This window comes from Somniosus microcephalus, chromosome 8 (genome assembly GCF_052327205.1).
Source record: "Somniosus microcephalus isolate GS21.2 chromosome 8, FLI_Smic_1.0, whole genome shotgun sequence".
NCBI lineage: Eukaryota > Metazoa > Chordata > Chondrichthyes > Squaliformes > Somniosidae > Somniosus > Somniosus microcephalus.
Genome location: NC_140994.1, coordinates 219,222,681 through 219,248,227, shown reverse-complemented (window position 1 = coordinate 219,248,227; position 25,547 = coordinate 219,222,681). Strand labels below are relative to the sequence as shown.

General features: G+C 44.8%; 1 protein-coding gene across 1 annotated transcript in view; it reads left to right on the top strand.

The window, feature by feature from the left end:
- The window catches only part of LOC147114108 (organic cation/carnitine transporter 2-like), a 140,538-nt gene that overhangs the window by 8,438 nt on the left and 106,553 nt on the right, over positions 1 to 25,547 (top strand). The window contains exons 4-5 of the mRNA XM_085995728.1: positions 18,938 to 19,041; positions 22,110 to 22,264. Coding sequence (XP_085851854.1) covers positions 18,938 to 19,041; positions 22,110 to 22,264 — 259 coding nt within the window. The remainder of the gene's footprint in view (positions 1 to 18,937; positions 19,042 to 22,109; positions 22,265 to 25,547) is intronic.

The following is a 25,547-nucleotide window of genomic DNA, read 5'->3' as shown; positions in this document are numbered from 1 at the left end:
GCGGCTGCTTCGTGTGATACTGCCATGCTGAAAGCCTTGTCCAGCGTAAGAACCTTTTCTGATAGAAGCCGTTTCTGGGTTCCTTCACTTTGAAGCCCACACACAAACTTGTCCCTTAACATATCTGATAGACCCGCTCCAAACTGGCAGTGTTTCGATAACTTGCGCAGTTCCGTTAAGTACTCGGCATTACTTTTGTCTTTATGCTGGTTCCTTTTGTGGAACTTAAATCTTTCTGCTATCAGCAGCGGTGTGGGGTTTAAGTGGTCCTGTAGGATTTCTACTATGCTTTCGAAATTCTTCTCCACGGGCTTCTCTGGGGTTATCAGGTTTCGCAGTAAGCCATAAGTTTTTGCACCCATGGAATTTAACAAAACCAGTGCTTTCCTAGCATTTGGCACTTCATTCGCCCTGCAGTACACTTCAATGCGTCCCACGTATGTCGCCCAATCTTCGACTTTATTGTCGAACGCCGTGATACTGCCACTCTTCGCCATCCCTGGGTGTATTTTAAATGTCTAAATGGCGTCTCCCGCGCTCTCCCTTCTTCTCCGCTGGAACAAAATGGCGTCTCCCGCGCTTTCCTTCCTTCCCGCGCTCGCCCTTCTTCTCCGCTGCGGCTTCTAAAAATGGCGTCTCCCGCGCTCTCCCTTCTCCGCTGGAACAAAATGGCGTCTCCCGCGCTCTCCCTTCTCCCCGTGGACGCGGTTCAGCCCTTGAGCCCTGGCTGTGCTCTGCGCGTTCTCCTGTGCGCCTTTCCCGTTGCCGTCGCTCGGTCCTGAACCCGGCTGCTGCTTTACCCTCTCTCTGCTCGGTCGCTTAACCGCCGGCCGTGCCCTGTGCGCTTCACCCTCTCTCTTACCCCGTCGACGCTGCTCGGCTTTTCTACGCCGTCGGTCGGCTCCCGCCGCCGCTGTCCGGGAAGGGTGTGCGCCGCACCTGTTGCCAGTCTGTCTCTGGATCGTCGTGGCTGGGGAACCAAGCCCAGCTCTCAACAGCCACTCCTGCAATGTTGACTTGCTGCCGGATGACTGGGTGGTTGCTTGTGGTCGACGCCCGTGCTTCTGACCTCGACTGTCTTCCACCGTCCTCCCGGAGCGACTCCTCGACGGGAAATGCAGAGTTGCAGGCAGATTCGAATCAACCTCGTCGCCACTGTTAGATCCGTGATTCTTTAAATAGGATGTTTCCCCAAGAACTACACGGAGACTGTAACTTAACAATCAACAGGTGTTTACTGGAGTAGAGTAGTCTCAAGACTGAGGTACAGAAGCCTGCTCCGGCTTTATATACAGGTGTGGTCACTGCCGGTACTACAGTATACAGGAGCTGTCTCTCTTAAAGGTACATACACAACAGGCTGCAATATCTTTTCCGGTTCTGTACATTCCTATATTCCTATGAAACTTCTTTCCACTAATTATTAGAACCCTTTTGTGAATTTTCTTTTACCCTGGCTCTCTCTCTTTCAACAACAACATGCATTTATGTAGTCCATTAATGTAGGAAAACGTCCGAAGGTGCTTCAGAGGAGCGTAATCAGACAAAATGGGCAACACGCCAAAGAAGGAGATATTATGGCACGTTACTAAAAGCTTGGTCAAAGAGGTAGGTTTTAAGAAGTGTCTTAAAGGAGTCTAGGGGGTTGGGGAGACAGAGAATTTTAGGGTGGGAATTCCAGAGCTTGGAGCCTAGACGGCTGAAGGCGTGGTCGCCGAAGGTAGCGCAAAGGAGTGGGGGATGCACAATAGGCCGTAATTGCAGAAACACAGTAATCTTGGAGGATTGTAGGGTTGGCAGAGGTTACAGAGATAGGGAGAGGCGAGTTGGAGGGATTTTAACATGTGGATGATCATTTTAAAATCGAGGTTTTGGTGGACCAGGAGCTAGTGTGGGTCAGCAAGTACAGGGGTGATGGGTGAGTGGGACTTAATGATAGAACGGTTACAGCACAGAAGAAGGCCATTCGGCCCGTCAAGCCTGTGCCGACTCTCAGCTAGTTCCACTCCCCCGCCCTTTCCCTGTAGCCCTGCAAATTTTTTTCCCTTCAGATACTTATCCAACTCCCTTTTGAAAGATAAAATTGAGTCTGCCTCCACCACCCTTTCAGGCAGTGCATTCCAGATCTTAACCACTCGCTGCGTAAAAAAGTTTTTTCTTACATCGCCTTTGATTCTTTTGCCAATCACCTTAAATCTGTGTCCTCTGGTTCTCGACCCTTCTGCTAATAGGAACACTTTCCCTCTATCTACTCTGTCTAGACCCCTCATGATTTTGAACACCTCTATCAAATCTCCTCTCAATCTTCTCTGCTCCAAGGAGAACAACCCCAGCTTCTCCAGTCTATCAATGTAACTGAAGTCCCTCATTCCTGGAATCATTCTCGTAAATCTTTTCTGCACTCTCTCTAAGGCCTTCACATCCTTCTTAAAGTGTGGTGCCCAGAATTGGACACAGCACTCCAGTTGGGGCCGAACCAGTGTTTTATATAGGTTCATCATAATTTCCATACTTTTGTACTCTATACATGAAGCCCAGCATCCCATAAGCCTTTTTAACTGCCTTCTCAACCTGCCTTGCCACCTTCAACGATTTGTGCACACATACCCCCAGGTCCCTCTCTTCGTGCATCCCCTTCAGGATTGTACCATTTAGTTTATATGTCGTCCTCCTCATTCTTTCTTTCTACCAGAATGTATCACTTCACACTTTTCTGCATTAAATTTCATCTGCCACGTGTCCGCCCATTTCACCAGCCTGTCTATGTCTTCCTGAAGTCAATCACTATCTTCCTCACTGTTCACTATACTTCCAAGTTTTGTGCTATTTGCAGATTTTGAAATTGTGCCCTGTACACCACGTCCAAGTCATTAATATATATCAAGAAAAGCGGTGGTCCTCGAACCGACCCCTGAGGAACACCACTGTACACCTTCCTCCAGTCTGGAAAAACAACCGTTCACCACTGCTCTCTGTTTCCTATCACTTTGTCAATTCCGTATCCATGCTGCCACTGTCCCTTTTATTCCATGGGCTTCAACTTTGCTGGCAAGCCTATTAGGTGGCACTTTGTCGAACGCCTTTTGGAAATCCATGTACACCACGTCAACTGCATTACCCTCATCAACCCTCTCTGTTACCTCATCAAAGAACTCAATCAAGTTAGTTAAACACGATTTGCCTTTAACAAATCCTGCTGGCTTCCCTTAATTAACCAACACTTGTCCAAGTGACTGATAATTGTGTCCCTAATTACTCTTTCTAAAAGCTTCCCCACTACTGAGGTCAAACTGACTGACCTGTAGTTGCTGGGTTTATCTTTACACCCTTTTTTGAACAATGGTGTAACACTTACAATTCTCCAGTCCTTTGGCACCACTCCCGTATCTAAGGAGGATTGGAATATTATGGCCATTACCTCCGCGGTTTCCTCCCTCAATTGCCGATGCATCCTATCTGCTCCTGGTGACTTATCTACTTGTAAGTGCAGCCAGCCTTTCCAATACCTCCACTTTATCAATTTTTATTTTATCAAATATCTCGACTACCTCCTCCTTTACTATGTCTATGGCAGCATCCTCTTCTTTGGTGAAGACAGATGCAAAGTACTCGTTTAGTACTTCCGTCATACCCTCTTCCCTCCATGTTTAGGTGTCCTTTTTGGTCCCTAATTGGCCCCACCCCTCCTCTTACTACCCTTTTACTATTTATATGCCTATAGAAGACTTTTGGATTTTCTTTTATGTTAGCTGCCATTCTATTCTCAAACACTCTCTTTGCCCCTCTTATTTTCTTGTCATACACGCTCTTTTTCTGCTTCATCATATTCTCTATCTCGTCATCCAGGGAGCCCTGCCTTTCCCCCTATTGGGAATGTACCTCAACTGTACCTGAACTATTTCCTCTTTTAAAGGCAGCCCATTGTTCCATTACAATTTTGCCTGCCAATCTTTGATTCCAGTTTACCCAGGCCAGATCTGTTCTCATCCCACTTAAATTGACCTTCACCCAGTTAAACATTTTTACTCTAGATTGCTCCCTCTCCTTTTCCATAGCTAATCCAAACCTCATGAGACTATGATCATTAAGAGTATGCAGGCAGAGCGGGAATGGGTGACCACCAGATGACATAGGAGGACCAGGCAGGTAGTGCAGGAGTCCCTGGAGTGCATCACGCTCTCCAACCAGTGTACTGGTGAGGATGATGGTTCCTCTGGGGAGTGCAGCCAGAGTCAAGTCCACAGCACCATGGGTGGCTCAGTTGCACAGGGGGGAGGAAAAAGGCAACCCAAAAATATTCTACTGGCATGTAAGCAGGTAGTAAGAGGTGGGGTGGGGCCTATTCGAGACAAAGAAGGTGATATATGCTTAGATGCAGGGCAAGGCTACAATACTCAATGAGTACTTTGTATCGGTGTTTACTAAGGAGGTGGATGCTGAAAAAATATTGGTAGAAATGGAAAAGGTAGAAGCAATGGAAGGGGTGAAAATTGATAGACAGGATGTACTAGAAAGGCTGGGTATGCTTAGAGTGGATAAGTCACCTGCTCCAGATGGCTTGCATCCCAGGTTGCTAAGGGAATTGGGGGAGGAGATAGTGGAAGAGCTTGCCATAATTTTCCAGTCTTCCCTAGATGCAGGGGAAGTGCCTGAGGATTGGAAAGTGGCAAATGCGACACTATTGTTCAACAAAGGGTGCAAGGACAATCCTAGTAACTACAGGCCGGTCAGTTTAACATCAGTGGTGGATAAAGTTTTAGAAACAATAATCAAAGAAAAAATTAACAGGCACTTGGGGAGGTTTAAGCTAATTAAGGAGAGCCAACACTGATTTGTAAAAGGCAGATCGTGTTTGACTAATCTAATTGAATTTTTTGATGAAGTAACAGAGAGGATTGATGAAGGGAATGCAATGGATGTTGTCTACATGGATTTTCAGAAGACGTTTGACAAAGTACCACATAGAAGGCTGGTTAACAAAATTGAGGCTCATGGAATAGGTGGGTCAGTGGCAGCTTGGATAAGGAATTGGCTTAAGGACAGAAAACAGCGAGTTATGGTAAATGACTGTTTTTCAGACTGGAGGATGGTAGACAGTGGTGTTCCCCAAGGGTCAGTGCTGGGGCCACTGCTTTTTTTGATCTATATAAATGACCTGGATATTGGAATACAGAGTAGAATTTCTAAATTTGCTGATGACGCCAAACTTGGGAGTGTGGTAAACAGTGAGGATACCAGTCGACTGCAACAGGACATAGAAAGGCTAGCAGAATGGGCAGAGAAGTGGCAGATGGAATTTAATACAGAGAAGTGTGAGGTGATGCATTTTGGCAGAAGAAAAAAGAAAGACTTGCACGATCACCGGACATCTCAAAGTGCTTTACAGCCAGTGAAATACTTTTGAAGTGGAGTCACTGCTGTAATGTGGGAAATGCGGCAGCCAATTTGCGCGCAAGAAGCACCCACAAACAGCTGCGTGATAATGACCGGATAATCTGTTTTTGTTATGTTGTTAAGACACTGGGGATAACTCCCCTGCTCTTCTTCGAAATAGTGCCATGGGATCTTTTACGTCCGCCTGAGAAAACAGACGGGGCCTCAGTTTAACGTCTCATCCGAAAGACGGTACCTCCGACAATACAGCACTCCCTCAGCACTGTACTGGAATGTCAGCCTAGCTTTATGTGCTCAAATCCCTGGAGTGGGACTTGAACCCACAACCTTCTCACTCAGAGGCGAGTGTGCTGCCAACTGAGCCACAGCTGACAGAACAGGGAGCGGCAATATACACTTAATGACACTATTTTAAAGAGTGTGCAGGGACAGAGGGACCTGTGAGTTAATGTGCATAGGTTCCTGAAGGTGGCGGGACATAATGAGAGAGTGGTTAACAAAGCATATGGGATCTTGGGCTTCATTAAATAGAGGTATTGAGTACAAAAGTAGAGAAGTTATGCTGAATCTTTATAAAACGCTGGTTAGGCCACAACTGGAGTATTGCATCCAGTTCTGGTCACCACACTTTAGGAAGGATGTGAAGACCCTTGAGAGGGTGCAGAGGAGACTTACCAGAATTGTTCCGGGGATGGGGGAATCTTGGCTACAAGGACAGGTTGGAGAAACTGGACTTGTTTTCATTAGAGCAAAGGAGGTTGCGGGGTGATTTGATCGAGGTGTACAAGATTATGACGAGTTTGGATAGGCTAGACGGGGAAAGGCTGTTCCCACTAGTTGATGGCACAAGGACTAGGGGACACCGATTTAAGGTTTTGGGCAAGAGATACAGGGGGGGATGTGAGAAAAAACTTTTTTACGCAGTGTGTGGTGAGGACCTGGAATTCGCTGCCAGTGGAAGTGGAGACACTCAATGTCTTCAAGGGGAGACTGGATAGGCACTTGAGGGAAATAAACTTGCAGGGCTACGGGGATAGAGCGGGGGAATGGGACTGACTGGATTGCTCTACAGAGAGCTGGCACGGACTTGATGGGCCGAATGTCCTCCTTCTGTGCCATTATGACTCTATGATCACTGTTCCCTAAATGTTCACCTACTGACACTTGCTCCACTTGACCTACCTCTTTCCCCAGAACCAGATCCAGCAATGCCTCCTCCCTCGTCAGGCCAGAAACATACTGATCAAGAAAGTTCTCCTGAACATACTTCAGAAATTCTTCCCCTTCTCTGCCCTTAACACTATTAGGATCCCAGTCTATATTAGGATAGTTGAAGTCCCCCATTATTATTACTCTATAGTTCTTGCACCTCTCTGTAATTTCTCTGCAAATTTGCTCCCCCATTTCTTTCCCACTATTTGGTGGTCTATAGAATACACCTAATAGTGTAATGACACCTCTATTATTTCTTAACTCCATCCATATAGATTCTGTCCTTGACCCCTCCAGGAAATCCTCCCTTTCCAGCACTGTAATATTCTCCTTGACCAATACTGCCACACCAGCTCCTATCTTTGCTTCCCTAACTTTCCTGAACACTTTATAACTAGTAACATTTAATACCCAATACTGCCCTTTTTTGAGCCAGGTCTCAGTTATTGCCACAACATCGTATTCCCATGTAGCTATTTGTGCCTGCAGCTCACTTACCTTGTTTACTACGCTTCATGCGTTCACATGCATACACTGTGGAAACCATCTTAGACCATCCTGTATTATCTATTAGTTTGACCCCACCCAATACCTTACTATTTCTTACTTTAGTGCTCTCTGCCTCTCTCAATCCTTTCAGCACTTTATTTCCCCTTTCTAATGTTACATCCTGGTGCCCACCCCCCTGCCAAATGAGTTTAAACCCTCCCAACAGCACTAGCAAACCTCCCCATGAGAATATTGGTTCCGACCCTGTTGAGGTGCAACCCGTCCGACCTGTACAGGTCCCACCTCCCCTAGAACTGGTCCCAATGCCCCAGGAATCTGAAGCCCTCCCTCCTGCACCATCTCCCCAGCCACACATTCATTCTATTTCTATACTCACTCGCACGTGGCACCGGGAGTAATCCGAGATTACTACCTTGAGGTCCTGCTTTTTAATCTCTTTACTAGCTCCCTGAAATCTGCCTGTAGGACCTCATCCCTCTTTCTACCTATGTCGTTGGTACCAATATGGACCACGACCTCTGGCTGTTCACCCTCCCCCCTCAGAATGTTCTGTAGCCGCTCAGAGACATCCTTAACACTGGCACCAGGGAGACAACATTCCATCCTAGAGTCACGTCTCCGGCCGCAGAAATTCCTGTCTGCTCCCCTAACTATTGAATCCCCTACTACTATTGCTCTCTCATTCTTCTTCCTCCCCCCTTGTACAGCTGAGCCACCCATGGTGCCGCGGACTTGGATCTGGGTGTACTCCCCAGAGGAACCATCATCCTCACCAGTACTCAGAACAGAATACTGGTTGGAAAGCGAGATGCACTCAGGGGACTCCTGCAATACCTGCCTAGTCCTCCTCTTCTGTCCGGCGGTCACCCATTCCCTCTCTGTCTGCGCACTCCTTAGCTGTGGGGTGACCACCTCTTGAAACATGCTATCCACGAAGCTCTCAGTCTCACGGATGCACCGCAGTGACGCCAGCTGCTGCTCAAGATCTGAAACCCGGAGCTCGAGCTCCTCCAGCTGACGACACCTCCTGCAGACGTGGTTGTCCAGGACACGAGAAGCGTCCTGGATTTCTCACATGGCACAGGGTGTGCATTCCGTGGGACTGAGCTGCCCTGCCATGCTTTTTAATAGGCTATTATCTAACTTACAGAAATAAACTTAAGACTAAGGGGGACCCCGAAAAAAATTAGCACCCCTGCGGCTGAAATTCACCGGTAGCGCCCCAAGAGGGAGGCAGGGTGCTACTGGAAGCGCCCCTCTTACTCATCTAACCCCATCAACATATCCCTTTATTCCTCTCTCACTCATGTGTTTATCTAGCTTCCCCTTAAATGCATCTATGCTAGTCGCCTCAACTACAACTTGTGGTGGCAAGTTCCACATTCTAACTACTTTCTGTGTAAAGAAGTTTCTCCTGAATTTCCCATTGGATTTATTAGTGATTATCTTATATTTATGGCCCCTAGTTCTGGTCTCCCCTGCAAGTGAAAACATGTAAACATCTTCTCTACATCTACGCTATCAAACCCTTTCATAATCTTATCAGGTCACCCCTCAGACTTTTCTTTTCTGGAGAAAAGAGCACCAGCCTGTTCAATCTTTCCTGATAGGTATAACCAATGTTCCCTTACGGGGAACATTAGGTATAACCTCTCCGTTCTGGTATCATTCCAGTAAATCATATTTGCACCTTCTCCAGTGCCTCTATATCCTTTTTATTCTAGGGAGGCCAGAACTGTTCACAGTACTTCAAGTGTAGTCTAACCAAGGTTCTATACACGTTTAACATAAATTCTCTGCTTTTCAATTCTATCTCTCTGGAAATGTTTGCTTTTTTATGGCCTTCTTAATCTGCGTCGATACTTTGTCATTTGTGTATCTGTACCCCCAGATCCATCTGCTCCTCTACCCCATTTAGACACTTATTTTCCAAGGAGTATGTGGCCTCCTTATTCTTCCTACTAAAATGTACCACCTCACACTTGTCTATATTGAAGTTTGTTTGCTAATTACATGCCCATTTTAAGTTTATTAATGTCTTCCTGTATTTTGTCGCAGTTCTCCTCTATTAATTATACCCCCCAATTTGGTGTCGCCCGCAAACTTTGAAATTGTACTTTGGATCCCCGAATCCTAAGCGTTTATGTAAATGGTGATAGATGAGCCTGGAAATAACAAAAGCACAGATGATGATTTCAGCAGCAGATCAGTTGCTCCAGGAGTGGAGATGGGCAATGTTTTTCCCCATCCCTCCTGAAGGTAATGGCTACAGCAGGGATACAGTTTCATGGAACCTGAAAGTCCTCATCCAAGTGGGCATTCTTCACATTTGGACCTAGACAGTTATTCTTGGCAAATAGATTGTGGGGCAGACATCACAGACGAGCCCGTGCTCACTGCGTGATAATGAACACAGTTTCCGGCAGACTCACTGAATAACAATCAGGAGCCAGAATACTGACTGGTTTATATCTTTAGCCCAGTAAGAAAGAACTAACTTTAAAAACATTATTATCCATTCTTGGGATTTGGGTGTCGCTGACCAGGCTGCATTTATTGCCCAGTTGGCCTGAGAAGGTGGTGGGTCGCCTTGAACTGCTGCAGAGCTAATTGATACAACTGAATAGCTGGCGAGGCAACTTCAAAAGGCAGTTGCTGTGGGACTGGAGTCACATATAAGCCAGGCTGGATAAGGATGCCAGGTTTCCTTCCCTAATGGATATTATTGAACCAGTTGGGTTTTTATGACAATCCGATAGCTTCATGGTTACTTTTACTAATTACTGGCTTTTATTTCCAAATTTTTAAAAATTAATTTCAAATTCTCCAACTGTCATAGTGGAATTTGAACTTATGTTCTCTGGATTAGTAGTATAATAACATAACCACTACATTACCATACCCAACACATGTATTGACAGGATATATGAATCTGTCAATCACCAAAGAGATCCTAACCAGTGATTTAGAGGATGGAGGCCTACTTCCGCCGATGGCGACTTCGGCCATACCCACAAAACACTGTCACCTCGACATTCCACCTCAACACCCATCAAGCAAACCAGGCTTTGAAAGTCTCCTCCTGCGACGCAGAGGTAAACTATGCCAAGAAAAAACCTATTTAGGAGTCATACTTGATCGCGCCCTGTCATATAGACAACATCTCCAGAATCTTGGGAAGAAACTAAAGAGTAGGGTCAACTTGATCCAGAAACCCGCCAGATCCACATGGGGAGCTGACGCTCAAACCCTCCGTACGGCAGCACTCTCCCTGGTGTACTCTACAGCGGAGTACTGCTCTCCGACATCGCTATCAAGTTCGCATGTCAAATCCGTTGATGTCCAGCTGAATTCATCACCAGTACGCTTTTATCGACACCAACACCTTGGCTGCCCGTGCTTGCAAACATCACACCACCATACCTATGCCGCGAATATGCAGTCTCCAGAGAATACTACCACTACACCAGCAAAGACATGCCAATCCAGGCCGACTTGAACAACCTACTACCAACCTGTCTCAAATCTAGAAGGCCATTTTGGACCTTTGCCGAAGCCCTCCAGCGATCTCCCCTTAGCCTTGATGACCGATGGCGACATGCTTGGAAGAACTGTGACATATGGAATGGATTCCTTATGGAGGACCCCACAGTACAACCTGAAGAATCAAACAGTGGACAACCATCAGTCGCCTCAGAACCAGTCATGGTCGATGCTGCCACCTTCTCCATAGATGGAAAATTAAAGCATCCCCACCATGCAACTGTGGAGCTCCTAATCAGACCCTGGAGCACATCATTGAGCACTGCCCTCAGAGGAAATTTGCAGGCAGCCTACAAGATATCCACGCTGTTACACCGGAAGCTTTGGCCTGGATATCAAACTTTTAGATATTGACATTTGATTTGCTTTGCTACTACCATACGAAAGAAGGAGACAGGATATATCAATCATATCTTCAGTGAGCAAGAAAGCCGTTTATAACTTATAACAGCTTGACATGGTAATAAATATGTGGAAATCTAGCTGGATTATTTAGATTATTGCACATTCAAGAAAATAGTAAACTTAAAAAAAAAAACTTGGACATTTTGAAACTAGGAGGGCAGGTTCTATACTTTCAAGTTGTTAGACATAGAAGATTTCCTTTTTCCTTTTTTTTCCCTCCGCAGTTTGCTTCCCTCCTGCCCACCCACCCCGTCGTCACACGGAGTTGTGAACTCTATAGCTCCACAAGCATTGGACACCCTGCAGTATTTCACCCAAGAGGCCATTGTTCATGTGTCGGGCTTGATCATGAGTAACAGCAAGTGATTCACCCATGAGTGGTGTCACAACAGACGCTGATTCCGTCTTCAGCCACCATCCTGGGTAGTGATCAAGAGTGGCAAAAGGGACTGATTTTCCCCTCCTCGACCCAGTGGCATTAGGTCAATTGTAATGGTCAAATTATTGCCCTAGCTGAGGTAAACTAACTTAACAGAAACCACGAATCAAATTTGGGTCCTTCCAGGTCTATATGGCTCACCAATTCATTGGATGAAGTCGTGGAGCCATGGAAGGGGAATAGGTTTTCAAATTTGTATTTAAAAATGTTATAGATGTCATTGTGAAATGTGCCACTTCCAGCTGAGAGAGGGATGGCAATCTGTTTGCTCCTCTGCTAATGCTGCTCTTGAGCCAGCCATTGGAAAATGTGTGAGAGTGGTCTAAAGTGTCTTCTTTTTTTGTTCCCCCTTACTCTTTGGGGAAGTACCTGGCCATCAGTCTGCACTTCTCATTTAACTGATGCCCAATATTAGAAACTCGCCATAGTGGGAGTCCTGGATTCAAGTTGCATGGCACAGTGCATTAGAGCGTCAAAGTGCTGCATCTTAAAATGTATGTAACATTTTTACAAGAAGCAGGCCATTCGGGATCATGGAACCAGTCAGATTTCGCAACTCCACAAGAGCACAGCAGAGTGAGCTGCTAACTGAGTGAACAAGTGAGGACTTTAAAAGGGCAATTTGGCACCTGTGCATACTGAGCATGCTTCACTGTTCATGAAAGTACATGTTGAAGCATAACATTTTCCCCAGGTCACATCCAGTTTTGGCCTGGAGCATTTCCAGGGATTCGTATGCCAGTAAGATTAATTTATAACTGAGAAACAGCAACAGACCCACAGTGTAGAAATGTACTTTTGCATTTTCAGTTGGCGAACATGCAGTTAAACTTTGTACTCCTGCCCCTTAGTGTGATGCCATTTTACAAAGGGTTCCTTCCAACCACTTACTGGACATTCCACTGTGCTAGCCAATCTAATTAGGCAAACAATGCTGTATAATGAACCCAAATGGTGCACTTGGAGCTATAACTAGGCTTTTCACCAATTACAAGGTCTAAATAATAAATAGGTTCTGAACCATCAAGTGAACAATTTGGCATCTTGTATCTTTCTTTGCTTCATATGTGGCATCATAAATCTAACAATATTGTTGATTATTTAAATGGAAGTTGCCACGTAAAGCGCGGTGGGCAGGAAATCCGAAACTGGTGGGGTGCAATGAAATGGAGCTGCAAAGATGGATTGTCCCATGTCAGTTGGCAGTTAGATGTGCAGTTGCCATCTGACATCACTTCTCAAGGTCAGCATACTTCATACTAGGAGCCATGGATTACTCGGGAGACAGATGCCAATGGAACCAGTCAGATTTTGCAACTCTGCAAGAGTACAGCAGAGTGAGCTGCTAACTGAGTGAAAAAGAGAGGACTTTAAAATGGGAATTTGGTGACGATGGGAATTGGGTGCAGAGGGGGACGGAGGTGTTAAGTAATTTAACTGAGGGAACAATACTCCTCAATGTTGAACACCACTTGGAAGAAGCACTGAGAGTAGCAAGGGCACAGAATGTACTCTGGGTGGGGGACTTCAATGTCCATCATCAAGAGTGGCTCGGTAGCACCACTACTAAACGAACTTGCTGAGTCCTGAAGGACATAGCTGCCAGTCTGGGCCTGCGACAGGTGATGAGAGAACCAATATGAGGGAAAAACCTACTTGACCTCGTCCTCCCCAATCTACCTGGCGCAGATGCATCTGTCCATGACCACATTGGTAGTGGTGACCACCGCACAGTCATTGTGGAGATGAAGTCCCACTGAGGACACCCTCCATCGTATTGTGTGGCATTACCACCGTGCTAAATGGGATGGATTCAGAACAGATTTAGCAGCTCAAAACTTGGCATCCATGAGGCACTGTGGACCATCAGCAGAATTGTATTCCACCAGAATCTGTAACCTCATGGCACGGCATATCCCTCACTCTTCCATTACCATCAAGTCAGGAAACCAACCCTGGTTCAATAAGGAGTGTTGAAGAGCATGCCAGGAGCAGCATCAGGCGTACCTAAAAATGCGGTGCCAACCTGGGGAAGCTGCAACACAGGACTTCATGCATGCTTAAAGACAGAGCTAAGCGATCCCACAATCAGCGGATCAGATCAAAGCTCTGCAGTCTTGCCACATCCAGTCATGAATGGTAGTGGACCATTAAACAACTAACTGGAGGAGGAGGCTCCATGAATATCCCCATCCTCAATGATGATGGAGCCCAGTACGTGAGTGCAAAAGACAAAGCTGAAGTGTTTGCAACCATCTTCTTCCAAAAGTGCAGAGTGGATGATCCATATCGGCCTCCTCCTATCCACAAAGCAGGACAAATCCAATCCGACCAATCACCGCTCCATCAGTCTACTCTCAATCATCAGCAAAGTGATGGACGGTGTCGTCGACAATGCTATCAAGCAGCATCTACTCACCAATAACCTGCTCACAGATGCCCAGTTTGGGTTCCGCTAGGACCACTTGGCTCCAGACCTTATTGCAGCCTTGATCCAAACATGGACAAAAGAACTGAATTCCAGAGATGAGGTGAGAGTGACTGCCCTTGACATCAAAGCAACATTTTACTGAGTGTGGCATCAAAGAGCCCTAGTAAAACTGAAGTCATGGGAATCGGAGGGAAAACTCTCCACTGGCTGGAGTCATACCGAGCACAAAGGAAGATGGTTGTGGTGGTTCAAGGTCAATCATCACAGCCTCGGGACATCGCTGCAGGAGTTTCTCAGGGCAGTGTCCTAGGCCCAACCATCTTCAACTGCTTCATTAATGAACTTCCCTCCATCATAAGGTCAGAAGTGGGGATGTTCACTGATGACTGCGCAGTGTTCAGTGCCATTCACAACACTTCAGTTAATAAAGCAGTCCATTCCCACATGCAGCAAGACCTGGACGACATTCAGGCTTGGGCTGATAAGAGGCAGGTAACATTCGTGCCACACAAGTGACGGGCAATGACTATCTCCAACAAGCGAGCATCTAACCACCTCCCCTTGATATTCAACGGCATTACCATCGCCGAATCCCCCACCATCAATATCCTGGTGGGCACCATTGACCAGAACCTTAACTGGGCCAGCCACATAAATACTGTGGCTACAAGAGCAGGTCAGAGGCTGGTTATTCTGTGGCGAGTGTCTCCCCTCCCAAATCCTTTCCACTATCTACAAGGCACAAGTCAGGAGTGTGATGGAATCCTCTCCACTTGCCTGGATGAGTGCAGCTCCAACAACACTGAAGTAGCTCGACACCATCCAAGACAAAGCAGCCCACTTGATTGGCACTCCATCCAGCACCTTAAACATTCACTCCCTCCACCACTGGTGTACCGTGGCTGCAGTGTGTACCATCTACAAGATGTACTGCAGCAACTCGCCAAAGCTTCTTCGGCAGCACCTCTCAAACCCACGACCTCTACCACCTAGAAGGACAAAGGCAGCAGGCGCATGGGAACACCACCACCGCCTCCAAGTCACAGACCGTCCTGACTTGGAAATATATCGCTGTTCCTTCATAGTCGCTGGGTCAAAATCCTGGAACTCCCTCCCTAACAGTATTGTGGGAGTACGTTCACCACACGGACTGCAGAGGTTCAGGAAGTCGGCTCACCACCACCTTCTCAAGGGCAACTAGTGATGGGCACTATATTCCGGCCATACCAGCGACACCCACATCCCATGAACGAATTAAAAAAAGAGAGGTTATCCCTGGTGCTCTGCAACAGTTTTCTCCTCTGGAAATAGATGATGTGGAGACTCAAGAGGTGGCTGTGACAGGTGAGGATGTGCCATACACTGAGACAATCCAGCAGCCTGTTGGGGAAGGAGCAGACAAGTTGTGGATTCGATTTATTCGGGTTACAAATAGAATTCTATGCAAACCACGCCCAGAAAAAGTAATAGTATGTTGCCTCCCATTTTGCACGGGTCGAGGATCTGACGTCCCGGGTTGACAGAATGTTCGGGCGAACAGGTAATATACAGAGAGGATAGTTTCGCCAGGAAAATTCAAAAAATGTTTCACTGGTGCTGCAGCAGTTGTTCAAAGATCATGGTAGAGGAACCTGTGACAACCACCTTCTGAATGACCAAATTATAGGAGTGTTCGAGAGTGCATACTTCATTCAGTACAGCCATTTCTGTACAACGATTGCATGCTCAAATGCTTAAAATAACTCCTAAAATTTCTGCCATCATCTTTCCCAGTGCTATGATACTGGATTAAACTGTTGTAAAGTTTGGCAGCCATATGGCTACCCCTGTACTCTCCCACTGGAAGATGTGCAACTTTTATTTAGTCAGTTACAAAGTAATCCTTGCAACTGAATAACCGCTCAGGAAGTCTTGTGTTCTGATTATTGCAGGAAGTCTAACTTTCACTTTAATCAAAAACAACAAACTATAGTAGGAAGTGTGTGATTTATCTAGATCAATAAATTCATTCACAAGAGACATGACGTACATAAACAAAGAGGTCTTGGCTTGTGGTCCTCTTTTTGTGGTACACTAATATTGGAACTATTGTTATTTCAAAATTCATACAATAACCTTAAGTTGGTAATGACTCTTGTTGAAAGTGAGTTTTTACAGAATATTTGAATCATTTTTTAAGCTCTGATTTGACAGATTGTTGGTGGGAGTATTGATTTTAGTGGTTCTGCCATCAAAAGCAGTATTAAATTATTTTAATGAAACCGCTTATACCATGCTTGTGAAGTTTGTAACATTTAATTATGCCTTATGGTTTCTGGGTTTTGCACATTACTGCTGGAACTACTTTCCAGCTCCCCATTCTATTATGCTCGTCCCACTTATTTTCTGCTCGGCTGTCCTGTCATCTGATAGAGGGCACTTCCAAGAACACAAGTAACTAAGATAGTAATTAAATCCTGGTGTTCATTGTATCAAATGAATCTCTTGCCCAAATTACTGTGTTGTGTCTCATGCGTTATTTCTCTATCTATAGCTACAGATGGAGAAATAATGCATAACTTTATCAATATTTATAGTATATGCAAAGTTCAAGTTATGAAGTGGTCATTCAAACACTGAAGTTGTTTTCAGTGGTGAAAGGAATAACAAGCCGGGAACTGATCTAGGTCTTTAAAATGTCAAGCGGCAAGCTTCAAGTTAGCATGCAGGTACAGCAAGTAATTAGGAAGGCTAATGGAATGTTGGCCTTTATTGCAAGGGGTATGGAGTATAAAAGTAGGGAAGTTTTGATGCAACTTTACAGGGTGCTGGTGAGACCGCACCTGGAGTACTGCGTACAGTTTTGGTCTCCATATTTAAGGAAGGATATACAGGTAGACTATCCTTTATTCGAACTTCCGAAAACCTCTAAAAACCGAAAGTTTTTTCGTTCAGCGTAAGTCGTGCGCACGACATGACCAGAGTGGCGCACGACTTACGCTGAGCAGGGCAGAGGGTCACAGAGTTCCCTCCTGGGTAGGAGATTGCAGGCCGAGCCGGGCAGTGTGAAGGAGGTACCGGGAGAGTGAACCCAACAATACAGCGGCCCGTCCGATATTCTTTTCTCCCCCTGACAAATTTCCCAGTCTTATAAAATACCTTCTGAAATCCGAAATTTTCCGAAAACCGAAACACGTCTGGTCCCAAGGTTTTCGGATAAAGGATAGTCTACCTGTACTTGCATTGGAGGCAGCGCAGAGAAGGTTCACTAGGTTGATTCTTGGGATGAAGGGGTTGACGTATGACAAAAGGTTGAGCAGTTTGGGCCTACACTCATTGGAGTTTAGACGAATGAAAGGTGATCTTATTAAAACATAAGATTCTGAGGGGGATTGACAGGGTGGATGCTGAGAGGATGTTTCCCCCAGTGGGGGTATCTAGAACTAGGGGGCATAATTTCAGAATAAGGGGTTGCCCATTTAAAACGAAGATGAGGAGGAATTTCTTCTGAGGGTCATGAATCTTTGGAATTCTCGACCCCAGAGAGCTGTGGAGGTGGAGTCATTGAATATATTCAAGGCGGAGATAGACAGACATTTGAACTACAAGGGAGTCAAGGGGTATAGGGAGAGCGAGAAAGTGGTGTTGAGGCCAAGATTGGATCAGCCATGATCTTACTGAATGGCGGAGCAGGCTCGAGGGGCCGATTGGCCTACTCCTGCTCCTGTTTCTTATGTTGGATGTCTGCACTAAAATTGGCTGATCTCATTTAAGTTAACTCTGTTTCTCTCTCTACAGATGCTGCCTGACCTGCTGAGTATTTCCAGCATTTTCTGTTTTTATTTCAGATTTCCATCATCCGCAGTATTTTGCTTTTGTATCAGTGTGCTGAATTTGGCAGAGGAAAAATCTACCAGGGCTTCTGTGTCTTTTTGCTAGTCGGTAACTCCAGCTGGAAAGTGTATATGTAGATGTGCCATGAGAACAGGATCAAGCTCAGCTGTGATGTGTCCTTTGTTGATTCACTTGTCAAGTTTCACATATGATTAACAGCCAATTGGGCAAGGTACCAGACAGAGATTGCACCTATGGAATCTAGATCAGCAGGGTCAGTAGTCTTGGGATATGACAGAGAAAGTCAATGAGGAAAAAACAAAAATAAATTACACGAGCTGGATTACAATCATTTTAGGAATAGGACTGATGGTTACATGAGTATGTATAATATAAATATAGATGACCTATGGAATATGATTCTCCCAATCTTGATGGAACCATAAAAGTGCTAGCTGAAAGTCAGTTGGTCAGGGTTGACATTCTAGAGTTTTGTTCAATTATTTTCAGGCAGTGTGAAAAAAATTCTGTTCTGCCTTAGAAATTCAACATGTAGCTTTATTCATTTCCCTCAACGGACTAAATATATTTGAGATTCCATAACAATGCAAATTGTATATTGTCTGTTGGAATTAGAAAGAACTTCCATTTACATGTCCTTAGTATTTCCCAAAGCATTTCACAGCTAATGAAGTACTTTTGAAATGTAATCACTGTTGTAATGTAGACAAATGTGACCACAACATCCCACAGATAAAAATGAGATAAGCAACCAGAGATAACCTGTTTTAGTAATGTTGGTTGAGGAATAAATGTTGTCCGGAAAACTATCCTGCTCTTCTTCAAATAGTGTCATGGAATGTTTTACATCTACCTAAGAGGGCAGATTGGATCACAGTTTAACATCTCAATCAAAACACAGCACCCCCTCAGTACTGCACTGAAGTGTCAGCCTACATTTTGTGCTCGAGCCTCGAGTGGGATTTGAACCCACTGTCTTCTGGCTTAGAGGTGTACATGTTGCCACTGAGTGTAGGCTGACATCGTAGTAGGCTTGGTGAGCCGAATGGGCTTTTCCAGTATCCTGTTTCCGTCCATTCTGATGTTGCAGGGTGCACGTTCTTCGATCCAGTGCAGTAAAATGGCCAAGACCACATATTTGGAGTTTTTCATTTCTCTTTGTATTTCAGTGGGACTTGGTGTGTGACAATGACTGGAAAGGGCCGTTTTCTATGTCCGTATTCTTTGTGGGAGTGCTGGTTGGTTCCTTTTTTTCTGGACAGTTATCAGACAGGTGAGTTATTTCCTTTATTCAACTCTGCTAGAAAGACTCATTTTAGCCCCCCCCCCCCCACACTGAGCAAAAAATGGGGTGGGGCAGGTTAAATTAGGAGCTGAGCACTTACCTCACCGCTCATGTTGCATTACCACCAACCGCTATTTTAGGTCCTGGGCGCGCGCGCGCGCGCACACACACACACACACACACACACACACACACACACACACACACACACACACGTTATCATGTGACTTTAATCTACATAGAGATTGGGCTAACCAAATTAGTAACAATACTGTGGAGGAGGAATTCCTAGAGTGTATATGGGATGGTTTCCTGGACCAATATGTTGAGGAACCAACTAGAGATCAGGCCATCTTAGACTGGGTATTATATAATGAGAAAGGATTGATTAGCAATCTTGTTGTGCGAGGCCCCTTGGGGAGGAGCGATCATAATATGATAGAATTCTTCATTAAGATGGAGAGTGAAGTAGTTGACTCAGAGACTAGGGTCCTGAATTTAAATAAAGGAAACTATGATGGTATGAGGCGCAAGTTGGCTAGGATGGATTGGGGAATGTTACTTAAAGGGTTGACGGGTGGATAGGCAATGGCAAACATTTAAAGATCACATGGATGAACTACAGAATTTGTTCATCCCTGTTTGGCATAAATATAAAACAAAAAAGGTGACTCAACCGTGGCTAACAAGGGAAATTAGGGATAACATAAGAGCCAAGGAGAGGACATATAAATTGGCCAGAAAAAGCAGCAAACCTGAAGATTGGGAGCAGTTTAGGATTCAGCAAAGGAGGACACGGGGATTAATTAAGAGGGGGAAAATAGAATATGAGAGTAAGCTTTCAGGGAACATAAAAACTGAATGTAAAAGCTTCTTATAGATATGTGAAGAGAAAAAGATTGGTGAAGTCAAGCGTAGGTCCCTTGCAGTCAGTATCAGGAGAATTTATAATGGGGAACAAAAATGGCAGACAAATTAAATACATACTTTGGTTCTGTCTTCACAAAGGAGGACACAAATAACCTCCCAGAGAGGTCAGGGAACATGGCGTCTAATGAGAGGGAGGAACTGAATGAAATCAGTATTTGTAGGGAAATGGTGTTCGTGAAATTGATGGGATTGTAGGCCGATAAATCCCCGGGGCCTGATAATCTACATCCTAGAGTACTTAAGGAAGTGGCCTAAGAAATAGTAGATGCATTGCTGGTCATCTTCCAAATTTCTATAGACTCTGGAACAGTCCCCATGGATTGGAGGGTAGCTAATGTAACTCCACTATTACTGGAATTTTTTGAGGCTGTAACTGGTAGAATAGATAAGGGCGAACCAGTGGATGTGGTGTATTTGGACTTTCAGAAGGCTTTCGATAAGGTCCCGCATAAGGGATTAGCGTGCAAAGTGAAAGCACATGGGATTGGGGTAAGGTACTGACTTGGATAGAGAACTGGTTGGCAGACAGGAAGCAAAGAGTTGGAATAAACGGGTCTTTTTCTGAGTGGCAGGCAGTGACTAGTGGGGTACCGCAGGGATCTGTGCTAGGACCCCAGTTATTCACAATATATATTAATGATCTAGATGAGGGAGCTAGATGTAATATCTCCATGTTTGCAGACGACATAAAGCTGGGTGGGCGTGTGTGCTGTGAGGAGGATGCAGAGAAACTCCAGTATGATTTGGACAGGTTGGGTGATCGGGCAGATGCATGGCAGATGCAGTATAATGTGGATAAATGCGAGGTTATCCACTTTGGTGGCAAAAACAGGAAGGCAGATTATTATCTGAACGGCAATAGATTGGGAAAAGGGGAAGTGCAAAAAGACCTGGGTGTCCTTGTGCACCAGTCGCTGAAGGTAAGCATGCAGGTGCAGCAGGCGATTAAGAAGGCAAATGGTATGTTGGCCTTCATAGCGAGAGGATTCAAGTACAGGAGCAAGGATGTCTTGCTGCAGTTGTACAGGGCCTTGGTGAGACCACACCTTGAGTATTGTGTGCAGTTTTGGTTGCCTTACCTGAGGAAGGATGTTCTTGCCATGGAGATGTGCAGCGAAGATTCACCAGACCGATACCTGGGATGGCAGGAATGACGTATGAAGAGAGATTGGGTCGATTGGGATTATATTCGCTAGAGTTTAGAAGAATGAGAGGGGATCTCATTGAAACTTAGAAAATTCTAACAGGACTAGACAGACTAGATGCAGGAAGGATGTTCCCGATGGCGGGGGAGTCCAGAACCAAGGGTCACAGTCTAAGGATAAGGGGTAAGCCATTTAGGACTGAGATGAGGAGGAATTTCTTCACCCAGAGAGTGGTGAACCTGTGGAATTCTCTATCACAGAAGGCAGTTGAGGCCAATTCATTAAATATATTCAAGAAGGAGTTAGATATATTTCTTAAGGCTAAAGGGATCAAGGGATATGGGGAGAAAGCAGGGACAGGGTACTGAATTTGGATGATCAGCCATGATCTCATTAAATGGCGGAACAGGCTCAAGGGGCCGAATGGCCTATTCCTGCTCCTATCTTCCATGTTTCTGTGTCCCCACCTCCGCTGTTTGGCAGATAGGTATGCATGATCTCGCCAGACGTATCTCCACTGATCCTACACTGGGTCTCTGAGGACTAGAGATGTGAGAACGCCTGACTCCACCTGCAGGCTTGCTCCCTCTTGTACTAATAGCATTTTGTTTCTGAGCAACAAGCCAACCCAGAATCCCAGAGGTAAGACTGGGATTTGCATAACTGGATCCCAACTTAATTTCTAACCCTTCTGGTGCACCCTCACCAAAGTAAATGCAGTTGTGTGCCAGCAGGATCATAGATTTTTGATCCCCCATCTGTTTTTATGCAAATCTAAGCCTAAGTGGATAAGTCTGTTTATGTGCAGGACTACTATGAAACTGAAAGAATATAGATTTGGCATGTGCAGCAGTATACATGTGTATGTACATATGTGCGTATGATTTAGCACATATATAACTACAAGTATGAGTTTATGTGTATGTTCGTAAGTATGCAGTTGTGTATATAGTTAAAACTTTATTTGCTTCTGCTTTGTAGGTTTGGGAGAAAGGTAGTTCTGTTTGGAACTATGGCTGTACAGACTGGATTCAGCATGCTTCAAGTGTTCTCTCCAAACTGGGAAATATTCTGCCTTCTTAACTTCCTTGTGGGTATTGGACAGATTTCAAACTATGTGGCTGCCTTTGTTCTTGGTAAGTATCTACATCATTCAATACCTTTATTAGCCTTTTCCTCACTACATTTGATAATTCTGTCACTCAACATGACACTAAGTTCTGGTCATTACTTGTTGGCCCAGAAGACATAAGAACATAAGAAATAGGAGCAGGAGTAGGCCAATCGGCCCCTCGAGCCTGCTCCACCATTCAATAAGATCATGGCTGATCTGATCCTAACCTCAAATCTTCTATCACTCTCCATCCACCCGAACCCATGCGATCTCCCGGGAGAGGTGAAAAACCAGATCAAAAACCCAATGGCCAATTTGGGAGAAAAAAATCTGGGAAATTCCTCTCCGACCCATCTAGGCGATCGAAACTCGTCCAGGAGATCACTCTGTCCCTATATTTTCTATAGTACTTACCTTCTGTAAAGGCGATCTCCACCCCAGCCAGGAACAGGAATAAAACCATCTCCTGAAATCTAACACAGAATTAGAACACAAGAAGTAGGAGCAGAACCAGGCTACACGGCCCCTGGGCCCACTCCACTACCCACAGGGCCATGACCATTCCGAACCTAGACATGTCCAATTTCCTGCCCGCTCCCCGTAACCCTTAATTCCCTTTACTTCTAGGAAACTATCTATTTCTGTTTTAAATTTATTTAATGATGTAGCTTCCACAGCTTTCTGGGGCAGCAAATTCCACAAACCTACCACCCTCTGAGTGAAGAAGTTTCTCCTCATCTCAGTTTTGAAAGAGCAGCCCCTTATTCTAAGATTATGCCCCCTAGTTCTAGTTTCACCCATCATTGGGAACATCCTCACCGCATCCACCCGATCAAGCCCCTTCACAATCTTATATGTTTCAATAAGATCGCCTCTCATTCTTCTGAACTCCAATGAGTAGAGTCCCAATCTACTCAACCTCTCCTCATATGACCACCCCCTCAACCCCGGGATTAACCGAGTGAACCTTCTTTGTACTGACTCGAGAGCAAGTATGTCTTTTCTTAAGTATGGACACCAAAACTGTATGCAGTATTCCAGGTGCGGTCTCACCAATACCTTGTACAACTGCAGCAATACCTCCCTGTTTTTATATTCTATCCCCCTAGCAATAAAAGCCAACATTCCATTGGCCTTCTTGATCACTTGCTGCACCTGCATACTAACTTTTTTTGAGTTTCATGCACCAGGACCCCCAGATCCCTTTGTACTACAGTACTTTCCAGTTTCTTGCCATTAAGATAATAACTTGCTCTATGATTTTTCCTGCCAAAGTGCATAACCTCACACTTTCCAGTATTGTATTCCATCTGCCAAATCTCTGCCCACTTACTTAGCCTGTCTATGTCCCTTTGCAGATTTTTTATGTCCTCCTCACTCACTACTTTCTCTCCCATCTTTATATCATCTGCAAACTTTGATATGTTACACTCGGTCCCCTCCTCCAAATCGTTAATATAGATTGTAAAGAGTTGGGGACCCAGCACTGACCCCTGTGGAACACCACTAGTTACTGATTGCCAGTCTGAGAATGAACCATTTATCCCAACTCTCTGCTTTCTGTTAGAGAGCCAATCCTCCACCCACGCCAGAATATTACCCCCAATCCCGTGATTTTTTATCTTGAGCAATAATCTTTTGTGTGGCACCTTGTCAAATGCCTTTTGGAAGTCTAAATACACTACGTCCACTGGTTCCCCTTTATCCACCCTGTATGTTACTTAAAGAACTCAAGCAAATTTGTCAAACATGACTTCCCCTTCATGAAACCATGCTGAGTTTGTCCTATTAAATTATGTTTATCCAAATGTCCCGTTACTGTCTCCTTAATAATGGACTCTAACATTTTACCAACCACAGATGTTAGGCTAACAGGTCTATCGTTTTCAGCCTTCTGCCTACTACCCTTTTTAAATAAGGGTGTTACATTAGCAGTTTTCCAATCTGCTGGGACCTTTGCCGAGTCCAGGGAGTTTTGGAAAATTATTACCAATGCATCCACAATCCCTAACGCCACTTCCCTCAAGACCCTAGGATGTAAGCCATCAGGTCCAGGGGATTTATCCGCCTTGAGTCCCATTATTTTACCAAGTACCACTTCCTTCGTGATTTTAATCGTATTTAGCTCCTTCCCCCCCCTAGAGCCCCCTGTTTGTCCAGTGTTGGGATATTCTTAGTGTCCTCTACCGTAAAGACTGATACAAAATATTTGTTCAGCGTTTTTGCCATCTCCATGTTTCCCACCATTAATTTCCCGGTCTCATCCTCTAACGGACCAACATTTACTTTAACCACCCTTTTTCTTTTTATATAACTATAGAAACTTTTGCTATCTGTTTTTATATTTTTTGCTAATTTACTTTCATAATCTATCTTCCCTTTCTTAATCAATCTTTTAGTTATTTTTTGCTGTCTTTTAAAGACTTCCCAATCTTCTATCCTCCCACTTGATTTGGCTACATTTATATGCCCTTGTTTTTAGTCGAATACTAGCCTTAATTACTTTACTTAGCCACGGATGGCTATCTTTTCTTTTACACCCTTTTTTCCTCAGTGGAATATATATTTTTTGGAAGTTGTAAAATAACTCCTTAAATGTACACCACTGATCATGTACCGTCTTAACCTTTAATCTATTTTCCCAGTCCACTCTAATCAATTCCGCTCTCATACCTTCATAGTCTCCTTTATTCAAGCTCAGCACGCTTGTTTGAGATCCAACCTTCTCACCCTCTAATTGAATATGGAATTCATATATGTTATGGTCACTCATTCCAAGGGGATCCTTTACTAGGACATTTTTAATTAATCCTGTCTCATTACACAGGACCAAATCTAAGGTTGCTTGCCCCCCTGGTCGGTTCAGTTACATACTGCTCAAGAAACCCATCCCTAATACACTCAATGAACTCATCCTCAAGGCTGCTCTGCCCAATTTGATTTGTCCAGTTAATATGATAGTTAAAATCCCCCATAATTATAGCTGTTCCCTTATTACAAGCCTCAACTATTTCCTGATTAATACTCCGTCCAACAGAATTGCAACTGTTCGGAGGCCTATAGACTATGCCCACTAGTGTTTTTTCCCCTTATTATTCCTTATCTCCACCCAAACTGTTTCACTATCCTGCTCCTTTGACCCAATATCATTTCTCTATTATAGTGATTCCTTCCTTCATTAACATAGCCACCCCACCTCCCCTCCCTTCCTGCCTGTCCTTCCTGATTGTTAAATAACCTGGTATGTTTAATTCCCAGTCATTGTCACCCTGCAGCCATGTTTCTGTAATGGCCACAAGATCATA